Source organism: Malurus melanocephalus, unplaced genomic scaffold (assembly GCF_030028575.1).
Source record: "Malurus melanocephalus ecotype Western Australia unplaced genomic scaffold, MMel_1.1 scaffold_28, whole genome shotgun sequence".
Classification (NCBI taxonomy): Eukaryota; Metazoa; Chordata; class Aves; order Passeriformes; family Maluridae; genus Malurus; species Malurus melanocephalus.
This window is the reverse complement of record NW_026623260.1, coordinates 3,865,198-3,878,431: the sequence shown is the minus strand read 5'-3', so window position 1 is coordinate 3,878,431 and position 13,234 is coordinate 3,865,198. Positions and strand designations below refer to the sequence as shown.

Genomic DNA, 13,234 nt, shown 5'->3' with positions numbered 1-13,234 from the left:
GAGTCTTCTGCTAGAGTAACAGTTTGATAAATGGCTACTGTAATTAAGTTAGTGCAATTAATTTTATAATGAGCTTTTCAAGAACCTGTGTGATTTAATGTATCTCAGAGATGCTAGTCACGTGTTTTGGTAATCCTGCACAGGAGATACTCTTTGGATAACAGGACAGCTAATTAGCAATTGAATGGTTTCACATGAAAAAGGCATATTATAGAGTGGGGCTTTCACCTACGATGATAAAGTGGGTTGGGTAGGTGGGCTGATAAGGATATAGAGGGATGGCCAAAAAGTAAGACTAAGTACAGTTTTTTTTTTACTGGGATGTGGAAGTTATTTATGTAGTCTGGTTTTAATTTTCTTGATAAGTTAATTGTATCAGACAGTAGTGACTTTATTGACTATGTAAGAGTCAATACAGTAAGTTCAGGAAGGGTGTATACTTAGAGCTACTGTCTTTATTCAGGACAAGTGCAATTTGTATTGAATGATCATGTTCTGCATTTTTCTGAGAACTTAAGATGACATGTTTAAGATAAATGCTCCAGGGGTGTGTTGAAGTGTGGAATTTAGTTTATTGTTCTAAGGGGCTGTGGTACAACCTTACAAAGTTCACACATTCACCTTTGTTGTGGCCTTGTGATCCCATGCTTGTACTGCAGCACACTGTCCTTTACTATGACCCACAGAAAAAAACTGATTTATCTGGAGCCATCTGAAAAGAAGAAAAGATGATATTTTCAATTCTGACCTATTCGTAGGTTTATTTCAGAGTATAGTTCCACAAATAGTTGTGTTGAGAGTTTCCCCGGTATTTGTGACAGATAATAGGGGTGAGTGCTGCATGATGTGTGTAGAAGAGTTGGGACTAGGTAAAATCACAGATTCTGCCTGTTCCTTTCAATTATTCCCAGTTCCAGTTTTCCTTTTTCACAGTTGTGATCTTTCTGTCTTCTAGCAGTTCTTCAGGATTTCCAGTCTGTTTCTCCAGTCAGCACTCACTCATTTTGCTATTGTAGCTGCTCTCCTTACCTGTGTATTCACATTTAGCGTTCCTGTCAGCCAGTCTTCAACACAGCTCTACCAGGATTTTTGTTCTCAGGCAGATGCTTCTCTATGCCAAATTCCAATTTCTTACTCCAAAATATGGAGGAAGAAAACCTTCTTGAAGAAACAGTCAGATGTGTCTTAAGCAGTAAGAAGGGTTTAAAATAATTTCCATATTTGTGCTCAGAAATGAGTAATTATTTTGACTGAGAATTCAGGAGAGAGACAGCAGGGTGGGAATATCAGTCTGAGACAGATGCTTCAATGTATAATTTCAGCACAAACTCTAATTTGGCCAAGATACAAGAAACTGAAAGCAGTTTAAGTGTTTCAAGCTTTAAAGAGAAGAAATTTGATATAGTGGTTGCTTTTCTAGAGTTCTGCTGTAAAGTCACACTAGTATAATTCATATCTAGTTTTATGTGAAGTAATTTTGCAGTCTTATCCTGGAATGTCTGGCTAGAAGAGGGGTGATGCCTATATCATACCCATCCTCCCAGTAAGTTTCCTCATATAGGTAGCCCAGAAGAGTGGGAAATGCCAGTACTGTCAGCAGTTTTGATAACACTGCTCAGTGGAAGGTGTGCAAAGGAGCAAATGTACATTGCTGGTCATTGTCATATAACTTTCTGGTTTTCACCTTTTTCTTTAATTTTGTGATTTTAGAGAAAGACTTAAGACTGTTAGAAGGGAGGAAATTGAGCTTTTGTTTGTTTTTATRCTTCCTGTTATTTCAGTACCAATTCCATTTACTTGCCCATTACTTTCTTTTCTTCCAGAAAGAAGTAGAAATAGGTTTCCACAAAAAGATTCTTTCTAAAGAATTTTTTTCCTCTTATGTAAGAATAGGTTTGTCTAGTCAGTGAACCCATCTGTTTTAAAGAAGAACAGCATATTAAACTACCCATTCTGGTTCTTTGCAGTTCTGATTTTGAGTAAAATACTTCCTTTGCTAGTTGCTGGCTTTTAAAGCCTTTTGATAATATTTTCCTACTATTCTACTTTTTTTTGTTCTTTTATTTTCCATATTTTATTCTGCTAGCCTTTTATATATAATTAATGTAAGTAGTCCCATTCTGACAGACTGTATTTTGACCATGTGTRGTATAATCTTACTGTCATAGACACCTGAATTCTCAGAATAATTCCAGTAACATTTATTTATTTTTATTGCATTTAAGCTCTTATTATAGCTTTAAGCTGCTTATTGATGTGTATTATTTCAAGTAAGATCTTCATAAKGTCTTTTGGTGGAGGTTATTTCTGTCATTTGAAAGCCCTGCTTATTTTGATGTAATGTAGAATCAGAAAAATAAAATGCTGTTTCCAGAAAACTTATTTCTTGCTAATGTAGTTATGTGAAGCTCRCTATGTGTGGGAAGAGATGCTGGCATACTCTAGATGTGATAGACTGCTGAATATAATTTGTTAAATGAAATTCATCCCTAATTTAGTAATACTACTTTGTTAGGAAATTATGTATTTTCTATGTGGAGATAATCCAAAATCTTGATAATCTGGTGGCTGTGCAGATTCTCATCTTTTCAGGGGTACCAATTGTTTTGTCTTGGGCTGATACTTCTGTAAGGGATTAGATTCTGTTTGCATAAATAGCTTCTGCTTTCAGTTTAAAAAAATGTACTGTTTTAAGTAACATGCCATTGCTCTACAGAGAATTTAAGAACTATTTTATACCACAGAGCTCCACCAGTTTTATTTATTACTTTGGGCAGTTACATATCTGTGTCGCATTTGCTCTTGTAAATGGTAGCTTTGCCAATAGCAGACAYTGTCTCTGAAGTAATCTGGGGATTTACTGAAGTATGGTACCAGAGTGTGCTATCAGATATCCACAGATGCAATATCTGAACACTGGGAAAAGTTTGAATCTTTATCACTGCAATATTACCACTRAGCATGSTGRTGGTTAGRTGAGACTCAGAAGAACAAGAAAAGAACAGATTATTTCTCTTCAATATGGAGATGRTTCATTATACTGTAGATCAGATGAACAAACTGTTCTGTTTCTAGGGTTGAATTGTTTTGGAAGAATTTATATATTGTTCATTTTCTTGAAATAGTGACACCAAATAACTGTTGGAGACTTCTTGCTGTTGCAAAGGTCTGTTGTCCCCCACCCCAGTACACAATTGTTTTTTTACTTTTTTGATACTGTGTGTAGTGTTAATTTATCATAAGTTCCATATTTATAATTCCACCACAGTTACAGTAGAGGCTTCTGTTGCTTTGCTGGTTTCAGGTCTGGTATACACACAATATGTTCATGTATTAACTGCTTCTTTTCACTGTTTCGTTTCTACCTTAGGGCTGCATGGAAGATGCTTTCAATGRTATCCATGTTTCTGAATTCCTTTAAATAATTGGGCTCATACTTGACTCCCAAATGGACAGTATTGGCCTAACCTAGTTAAAAAAGTGGCTATTCTGCATATGTAGGAAGGATTTTTCTCAGTCTGCTATCTGTAACTGTTGGTTTTCATCTCTATGCAAATTTGTTTCCTTTGCTAGAAGTTGCTAGAAGTTTTCATGCACACAATTCAACGTACAGTAATTTTACTAAACAGGCTTGTGGTTAAATTAAAACAAAAATTATAGTATAATGTGAATACAGTGTGTATTGGTAGAGTCTGCCTAAACCTGAGTAAGTTTAAGTGTTATTAAATGCAAAAAATAGCAGAAAATTCCTGAAATGCATCTATGTCATCATGAAATTCTTGATTGTATGTGAGATAGAAGGGCAACTTCTGTAAGCAGTTGAACTTGAGTCTCACTCTGAAGATTGTCCTTCAATCAAGTGTGACCATTCCCTGTATGGTTTCAGAGGAGCAYTTGCTCACTGACTTCTTGCAAGTCSTCCCCCACAAGAAACAAATTCAGAGTCACTTACTTATTTCAGAGCTTTGGTTCAGTCTGCATTACATTCTATTTTACCTGTAACTTCTTWATTTTTAGTGTGCTCTGCAAACCACAGTGTGTTGTTTCTTAGCTGATTGTCACTCTTCAAACTKTCAGTCTTTATTGCACTATTCCAGTATTCTTTCTTAAAGGTTGATGTGGTTYCCTGAAGAAGGGCTTTAATACCTAAAAGCTTATTTAGTTTTTAGTTTCCCTTTGTCTCTTTATTCTTATTCATAAATAGCTTCTAAAATGAGTGGTTTTACTTATTTTAGAATTACTCTTCCATTGAATTTCTCTGCCACAAAAGATGTGGTTGTTCTAAGTGAAAAATGTCATTGTAACTGGTTATGCARTGTAAAGGAATAATAGTTAATTTTAAAGACAGTTTTTCCAAGGAAATTTCTGGGAAAATTTATGTAATTGTTCATTTGTTAAGCCCCTGTGAATGTTGTTTTCTAGGCATAATTAAGATGCAATCATTTCACTGTATCCTGGTTAAAGTTTCCTGTTTGTTTAAATTATTATTCCCTCCTCTATCCCTGCAAACTGCTACCAAACAAAAAATCCTGCCTAGATAAAACTTTTTTTACCCACCTTAGTTTCTCCTCTTTGATATTTACACAATCCTTTTGTTGTGTCTAAAATACTTTAGCTGTCCCCAAAGGTAAATAGACACAGCAGGGGTTGTGTCTTTCCTACTGTGAGTAAAATAGGGTTGTTTTGGGCGAAAGAAAATTGGGAGAGATGAGGTGTACAGATATCACAAAAGACTGACATTACTATTTCAGCCGTTCCTGAAACAACTTATTCAYATGTTCATTACTTAGGACTGGTAAAGTAATTAAAAATGTTGAGATTAGRCCTCCTTCTGATTGACTCAATGTTAAATTTTGTTTAAATGTTCTTTCTGTATTTTGTATTTTTACCAAAGTTACTGAGCTTTATTATTTTTGTTGGGTTTGTTATTCTTTTGCAAAATTTGGTCAAAATCTGTCATACTGAGGATATCTCCAAATGCATCAGTTAAAYAGATCTTTAGGGAAGGCAACAATGGGGATTAAGAGTAACATGCATTTTCAAGTGGTTGTCTTTGCCTTCTTGTTCTTCCATTTTTTATTTGTCTTATGATAGTTCTCTACTGTTTGTTAAATAGAGAAATCCCACTGAATAAATGAAACCTGATTTGATTTAGTTAACTACATAATAGAGTTATGATACTTCATGTRATATCACTGTAGAAACATCTTGTGTTACTGAATTTCACTGCAATTAGACATAATTAATCTTTTCTCCTCTTATGTAGCTCAGTTTGTATTTTGAWTTGGCAACTTAATGGTGAATTAATTTTCTGCTCTTACCAGTATGAAATCCTAACTAAGTTGAAAGTAAAGACAATTTCCAGTAATCAAAATATAAAAACTGTGTAGAATGAAGAATAYGGAGGAACCTGTCAGCTTGTGTTTYGCATCATGWAGTTTTTGAATTGCCCAGATGAAAATAAGCTCATTTGTATGAAGTCAATAGAATATGAAGAAAGCTTCAGTAATCACTATCCTTTAGTGAATTATGGTGTATTCATAGTACTAGATGTTCTTAAATAAAAGGTGATTGCTGGTATGTCTTTTCAAGTAGTAGCTGTTGGTCATTGGCACAAATGCCCAAATTGGAGATGACCGAAAGTCTTGTGTGACTTTTGGATCTATAGATGTATTTCTGTCTTTCAATACCCAAAACATTTCACTTCCACTACAAACTTAATTACTTTATAGCACATTGTTCTTTATGTAGGACACTTTAAAAATTTGTAATTTCTTCTAAAAAAAGAAGTTACTCTTTATAAGTGTCCTGTTACATTCTTCTTAATGTAGTCATTTAAATGTTTTATTGATACCTGTCTTTTTCTCAACAGTTTTCAAAATCTTGTTAATGTGATGGCGTAAACTAGTAAAGCATTTGGATTACRTGATGGATATCAGCAATGGTGATTGAGATTGAGTGGTACAGTGAGAGTCTGCTGTATGAAATGCCAGAAGTTTGTATTTCTTCTAGTTTTGCAATGGTAAGTKTTTTTACTTTTGTACTAAGGAAATAATAACTTTTTATCTTGTCATGTAAGGTGTATTTCTTTAGAAAGTATCATACCAGCAAATCAGTAAAGATTTCTCTCTTACATATGATTTCTAAAGCCTGTTGAGTTCAGCAGTCATTACTAACCAAAGCATGCATTTGAATTTGATTTAGGTTATTTTATTRGTATTGATTAGAAATGTCAGTTACTTACCCCTAATGTGTGCTACCTTTAATTAGAACAACCTGGGGAAAATGGAATATGTAAATAAACTCTGTTTTTCATGTTTGGGTTCAGCCCCACATGAGATCACTCTCCAGATGGTATTGAGCTTGTGTGCAGAGAGGGAGAATATGCAGGCAAGTTTATCCATGTGGAAAATAGGTATAAAAAATCATTATGGAAAACACAGTGTTTTGCTCTCTTCAGTCAGCTGCTGATGTTTGACTATTTGCCRCTTGACACATTACTTACATTTTCTCTTAAGGCAGAGTGYGTTGGAGAGCTTACACTTACTCAATTKTAAGTGGACAGGATGAAAGTTAGYACTGTAGCAGTTCTTTAGATGTATYTTCAGGAATACAAACAGTGCAACTTTCCAGGCATTCATATGAGCTAACAAGCAGGAGAATCGCAGTGGCACAAATAAATCACAGTTTTGTGAACTTTTGAAATTTTCACGTCATAATTGTCTTTTTTTTTCATTACACAAAATGATTTGCCATCATATGCAGTTGAGTAYAGAGCTATACCACATGTACACAAAATTATGTGCTTTCTTCTACAGTTTGAACCAGAACTAGACCAAGCAATACTTGTAGGATACATTGCTTTCCTTAAGAAATACTGCTTGCATTATGAATTCCTAAACATATGATATTGTAAATACTGTGGTAACTGTCAGACAGAATTGTATTGGCTGAGAGTGTACTGGTCTTGTCCCATTCTCTCTTTTCTGTTCTAGAACCATCTGACATTTAAATAATAGATTTGGGAGAATTTATATTTTTTTCCTTCTTTGCTGGAAATGAAAAACACCCCTTGAAACAATTTTCTCAATTTGTTATTTTCTTAGATATTTTATTTCTTATTTATTACTTTCTACGTAATGTGTGAAAGTTCGATTCCATATTTAAAATTTGTAGTCTTCACTTCATATGACAGTAACAGGTTTGTATAATCTGGAATTTGGGTAGGTGAAAAAGGGAAGGTATGCCATTGGGCACAAACTGCTCTTTTGACAGATCTGTGGTGATATGAAGTTTGACACATTCTGTTTTTAAAGATTAAATTAATAGAAGCATAAGACTGAACTGATTTATCTTAAAAATGTTATTTTTAGATACTGGGCAGATCAAGTACTCCTACATTTGACCCTGAAATGTGAAATATGGACACWCTGAAATGGGATGTTTTAAACTTAYCTTTGAGTCTGARWTTACTTAAATCTGATRTGAATSATGGTTTGTCTCACCAACTGAGAGGGACTTGGAAAACAGCGTTCCAGTACCTCGGGAGGTTACTGATAGAGCCAGGCTTTTTGAGATAGGAGTAGGAGAGGTTTCACCTGGGTATAAAAAAAACCCATTTTTGCTTTAAGAACAGTTAAACACTGGAACAAGTTGCCCAGAGAAGTTGTGGAATATCTGTACTCAGGGTTTTTCAAGACCCAGCTGGATAAAGTCCCATGTAACTAAATCTGAATTTAGGCTTCATGTTCATTTGAAAGGGAGGTTGGACAGGATTGYCTCCCAAAGTCATTTCCAGCTGGAATGATTTTATGATTCTGATTCAGAAAATTTGTTTTATTTTAATTTTTCTAATAATAACAACTGTCAGTATTTTTTAGTGGTATGCTTTATTTTTTTTAATCCCTGCTAAATTGGAACTGCAGTTCTATTTTGTTATTTATGAGAGATTTGTTTTTTGCTTTAAGCAACARCTGAGTAAGCAAATGCAGTTTTAATGGTTTGCTTCTTAGTCTGGGAAACCATGTAACTGGAAACTGKGGGATAATAAGAATGCAATCTCATACCTCTAACTTGAACAGACAAATTTAAATAATAATACCAATACTTAGTAACTTATGTACAATACATAAAAATAGTGTATTTTAGTAACTAGAACCTAACTGGGACATTCCAGCCTTACATAAGGCATAAATATGAGCAACGCTCACTCAAGTACTGAAGCCAGAACAACCACAAATACAAAGTCAGCTACTTTGTAGCTAAGATGGAAAAATTTMATGCACTAAAGAAATACCATGGAAAGAAGCAGTATGAATACATTGAATGGGCTTATTCAGTTTTACACTGGTATGTTTGGGACAATACGTTCTTCAGATTTGCTGTGTCTGTAGGTGTTTTAAAAATACTTTTTCTGACTGTTTTGTTTGCATTTTTTTGAAGGTTTCCCAATGAGTGGATCACAATGAACATACTTTAGGGACTTGCCATAGTATGGCTGCTTCTCGATCTACTCGTGTTACAAGATCTACAGTGGGTTTAAATGGTTTGGATGAAAATTTTTGTGGTAGAACATTAAGGAACCGTAGTATTGCTCATCCGGAGGAAATCTCACCCCATCCTCAAATCCGATCCAGGTCACCAAAGAAGAGGCCGGAGTCTGTGCAAACTCAGAAGGGCAGCAACGGTGGCAGAACTACTGAATTGAAACAGCAGAGTGCTCGGGAGTCATGGGTGAGCCCTAGAAAGAGAGGGCTTTCGACTTCGGAAAAGGATAATGGTGATAAGCAAACTGTAGAAAATAGTGAAAAAAAACAAGCAGAACCTGTTTCACCAGTTTTGAAAAGAATTAAGCGCTGTCTACGKTCAGAGGCACCCAACAGTTCGGAAGAAGACTTGCCCACTAAGGCAGAGAAGGAACCATTGGAGCATAAAAGCTTAGTGTCGGACAATGATGCAGCCTCCACGGGGACTAAGCGAGCTTGTCGATGTCTTATATTGGATGATTGTGAGAAAAGGGAAGTTAAAAAGGTGAATGTCTGTGCAGAAGGGTTTAATAATTCTGCAGTAGTTGAAGAAGTTGCCGGTTATCAGACTGTCAATGGAGTTGCTGAGAGAGACTCAAATTCTCTTAACTGTGATGACTGTCAGCTTGATGGGAACGCTAAGCAAAACAGTGCTGGTTCCCGTACGCCCAAGGACAAAACAGTAGCAGAAAATGGAAACTCATTTGCCCATTCTTCRTTGTTGCATAATAGCAGCAAAGAGGACAGCGTTGTAGACCATTATGTGCCTTGCACAAACTCTCAAGAACAGGTAAAGTTAGAGGACCACAAAACAATAAACGACTGCTTGCCTGAGGAGCATGCAAATCAGGCATATGAGCCAGCTGCAGGGTCCTTTTCTGAAATCCAGTCATCTTTGTTAAGGGATTCGGAGGAGGAGGTGGATGTTGTGGGAGATAGTAGTGCCTCTAAGGAACAGTGTGCTGAAAACACCAATAGCAACCTGAATACTCACCATGACAGTGCATCAATCTCAGGTGAACCTGAACCACATTCTTCAGTGCTGAACTGTGTTTCAGCTCAGATGACAAATATGTTGGAMCTTCAAGAACACAGATACACGTTGAGAACTTCACCACGAAGGGCTGCCCCTGCCAGAAGTAGCCCTACTAAAAATAACTCTCCTTGTAGAGAAAATGGACAGGTTGAGGAAAATAATCTTAGTCCTACTGAAAAGAATGTACCTGTAGATGTTAATAATATCAATGGATCTCCCAAAAAGTCTGAAGAAATCAAACAGAATGAAAAAGAGAGGAATAGTAATACAGGGGATCATGGGAGTGATGGACTAAGAAAGCCAGTTTCTGARTCTAGGATTGTTGCTGGATTTGTACCATCTGCCAAAGAGAGTGCCAACATCCACACTGCAGAGGAGGATGAGGAAGAGCCTGATGTGTATTACTTTGAATCAGATCATGTGGCATTGAAACACAACAAAGAGTATGTGTAACTATGGTAACCATGAATTCTGCTTTTGTTTCTTACAAAAAAAATTACTAAAATTATTAAGTATTTAACATGCTTCCACAAAAATTTAAGTGCTTTATAATTTTCATACTCTTCAGTCTTCACTTTTCGTGTTTCTACCTCAAACAAAATTAAACTCTAATATGCAGTATGGTACAGCAATGTGGTTTATACCTTAATAGCAATTGGAATTCTTTGGTTGGCACTTGGGTTTTTGAGGTTTTTGGGTTGTTTGTTTAAAAATTCATCTGTTATTTTCTCTTAAAAGTATCTGGAAGGAAAATCGAAGGAATTATAACCTTTAATTTGACTACAGTCGTTTATCAGCATATCCAATAGACACCGCAGATACAGCTTATACAATTAAAATTTTGCTGTGCATAAAAGTAAATGTTAGATGCTTTTTTCAGAGTGTCATGGGAAAGAGMTCAGCCTTATTGTGTTCAGGAAGGTGAATTGATAAAATGCAGGAACCTTCTCCAAAGTAAATTATATCTGCTTTCCTATTTACATTCATTACATGTAAACATAGACATGCACAAATTATCATTATTATTATTATTATTATTACTATTTTATTACTATTATTATTACTATTATTACTATTATTAAAGAATACTGACTTGTTTTTATATTTATCATCTGAATGTCTGTAAGTAGAACTGTGGTAACTATATCTTGTGGTAGCTGTGCAAAAGATTTTTGAAACAAAAGAGGAGTTCACTGAACAAAGTTTACATGGAGAAAATTTGTGTTCAAGTAGTAGATCAAGACACAGTTTTTTATTTCACTTTGTAATGCTGTTTTGACTTCTSTGTTCTGTGTTTTGTTGTGAGTTCTGAAAGGCCACGTGCAGATGATCTGCAGTTGGCTTCATATGAAGTGTTGAAGCACTGGTAGTAGTTCAGTGTAAATGTAGTAAATGTTCACAGCACAGTTACTGTGAATACRGGGCACAAGGCAGATGGTTGTTTAATCCGGTATGACTGGGTTTTTAATATTAGAGTTGCATTATTTAGGTAATGAAATTTTGTTCAGTATTGGATATGAGTAAATCATTTTAACAAGAAAATTTTAAATTTGAGCATGAGTTAGACAAACTGTGATTTCAGAACAATGATCAAATATCTGCAGCTTCAGCCATCAGACCAAAGTGGACACTTTTCCTGGTAGATAGAAAGAAAATTACTGTTCTTAAATTATAAATGGGAAAATGAACCATTGTCTTTTGATTCAATAGGATGATTTTGTATTTGTATGTAATATTACATTTCATGTTAGTACGAAGATTCATTAGTAATGTGGTGTGGGGGGATTGTATTTATTAGAAAAAGATACTGTAAAAATAACAGTAGTTTTTTTCTCTTCTTAAACACAGATCTGAATTGTCCATGAAAATTTCAGAAGTGTACCCTAATGTTAGCTTTTGAATATACAGAATTCTGAAGAAATGGGTAGTTGTTGTTCAGATTGGCAGCCTGTTTGTGAGAACTTGTTGGGGATCTYTTGAAATTCCAAGTAGGACTTGATAGCTTGCTACTAACTTGTTGTCTGAATGCAGAATTTCTAAAGAAATTGCTATTGTTTTTATCCTRTCTTCTATTTCCACTTTATTAAAGAGAATCATGCTGCTGGAGGGAGTGTTAGCCATATCTTTTATTAATTTCAAAAAAAAAAAAAGTTTGATAGAACTGGAAGATTATGGCCATCCTTTTTTGTTGTTTACATTTATAMGAAAGTAAGTCTGGTATTCTGATGGTTCTGCATGGTAGAGGATCCTTCTAAAGATCGTAAGTCAATATTTTACATATAAGTACAGTTGTCATTTATCCAGAATTYCATAGTTCAAAAGTAATTCAGGTGCAATGTACTATATCCTCTATCCAGTTTTAAAAATAGCAGAGTTCATTAGAGGATACTCTTAATTCATGTGTTACAGTTYTTGAATAGTGTCTTAATTATACCCTTGTTTAATCTCAATTGGTACTTACTTTCTAAAATGTTAAACTAAAAGAAAAAAATCAAACCAGTCCGTTTTAGCAAAAATGTATTCCCTGATTGGTCAGATGCAAAGAATTCCACGGTTCCCATGCTATTAACGTGAAGGTGAAGGATATTCACTTTTCTTGTGGTAGTTCTGGTTGTATGCTGCTGTTCTGCATATCACATTTTCAAAGGTACCCAGTTTTGTTTTTCTGCCCTTTGTAAGTTTAGGATTTTTATGGGTGATTTTTTTGTCTGGTTTATATTTCTGTTCTCTTTTAAAAGCCAATTCAGAGRGACATTGAGGAGGCAGATTTCTCCAAGAAGGCATTAGTATAATTCTTGGGATGTTCTATGGCAGAAAAAAAAATACATTCCTATATGTCATAGAAGCAATTTTATATAGCTGTAAATTACTTCTTGTTACATTACATAGCTTGATGACATACACATTCATACAGGTGATTTTCACTCTCCAAAAAATTGYTGTGGCATTGATAAAGCATGAATATACCAAAACTTTTAAGAATTGTTGATAAGCCTTGCTATAAGAGAAAACCTAAATGTATATTTTAGTATTTCTGTATGAATTTTGTTGCTTTTTGAATCTTAACATGTTAAAACAGCATTCATATATTAATATTTCTGGGAAAACTTGATGATCTAATAGGAAAAATAGCTGTTGCAGATTATGGAATGCTACTGTTAAGAAAGAAGGCTGAAATGATGGATGTTCCCTGAACTTCTTTATTAAAATAGATCTGTCCTACAAAGACAGATATGCGATCTCTAAGCTGAAATTTTATCACAACATAGACATTTTTGTAGATAATAACAGACTGATCTGGGGGTTGTATAGTTGTAAAGTGCTGTTAATGTTTTCTGTTGTTACACACTTAAATGGAATTTCTGTGTATTGTAATTGGTCTCAAGAAAAGTATGGCTTGGTACATATTTGAGAATTTTGCTTCCATGTTCTAGCTCAGAAACATTTGCATTTTCTCTTGAGATACTTTAATCAAAACTGAACTTCCTGATTTAAAACTTTCTACATTGCTGAATTTTATATGCTGTGCTTAGTATTTTGCATATGTCTTTCCTCAGGCATTTCTCATATCTCTTTGCTGTATCTTTTTATACTGTAATTCTGTCTCATACGGCAGTATCTTACTTTAATTTTCTGTCTTGTGCAGCATTTTATTCTCAGTACTTTTTCCCTT

The 13,234-nt window shown here is 34.7% G+C and overlaps 1 protein-coding gene across 3 annotated transcripts in view; it reads left to right on the top strand.

The window, feature by feature from the left end:
- The window catches only part of ZZZ3 (zinc finger ZZ-type containing 3), a 57,741-nt gene that overhangs the window by 17,329 nt on the left and 27,178 nt on the right, over positions 1 to 13,234 (top strand). For all 3 annotated transcript variants that reach the window (XM_057363566.1, XM_057363564.1, XM_057363565.1), the window contains exons 2-3: positions 5,873 to 6,022; positions 8,443 to 10,004. In XM_057363566.1, coding sequence (XP_057219549.1) covers positions 8,494 to 10,004 — 1,511 coding nt within the window. In that variant the 5' untranslated portion in view covers positions 5,873 to 6,022; positions 8,443 to 8,493. The remainder of the gene's footprint in view (positions 1 to 5,872; positions 6,023 to 8,442; positions 10,005 to 13,234) is intronic.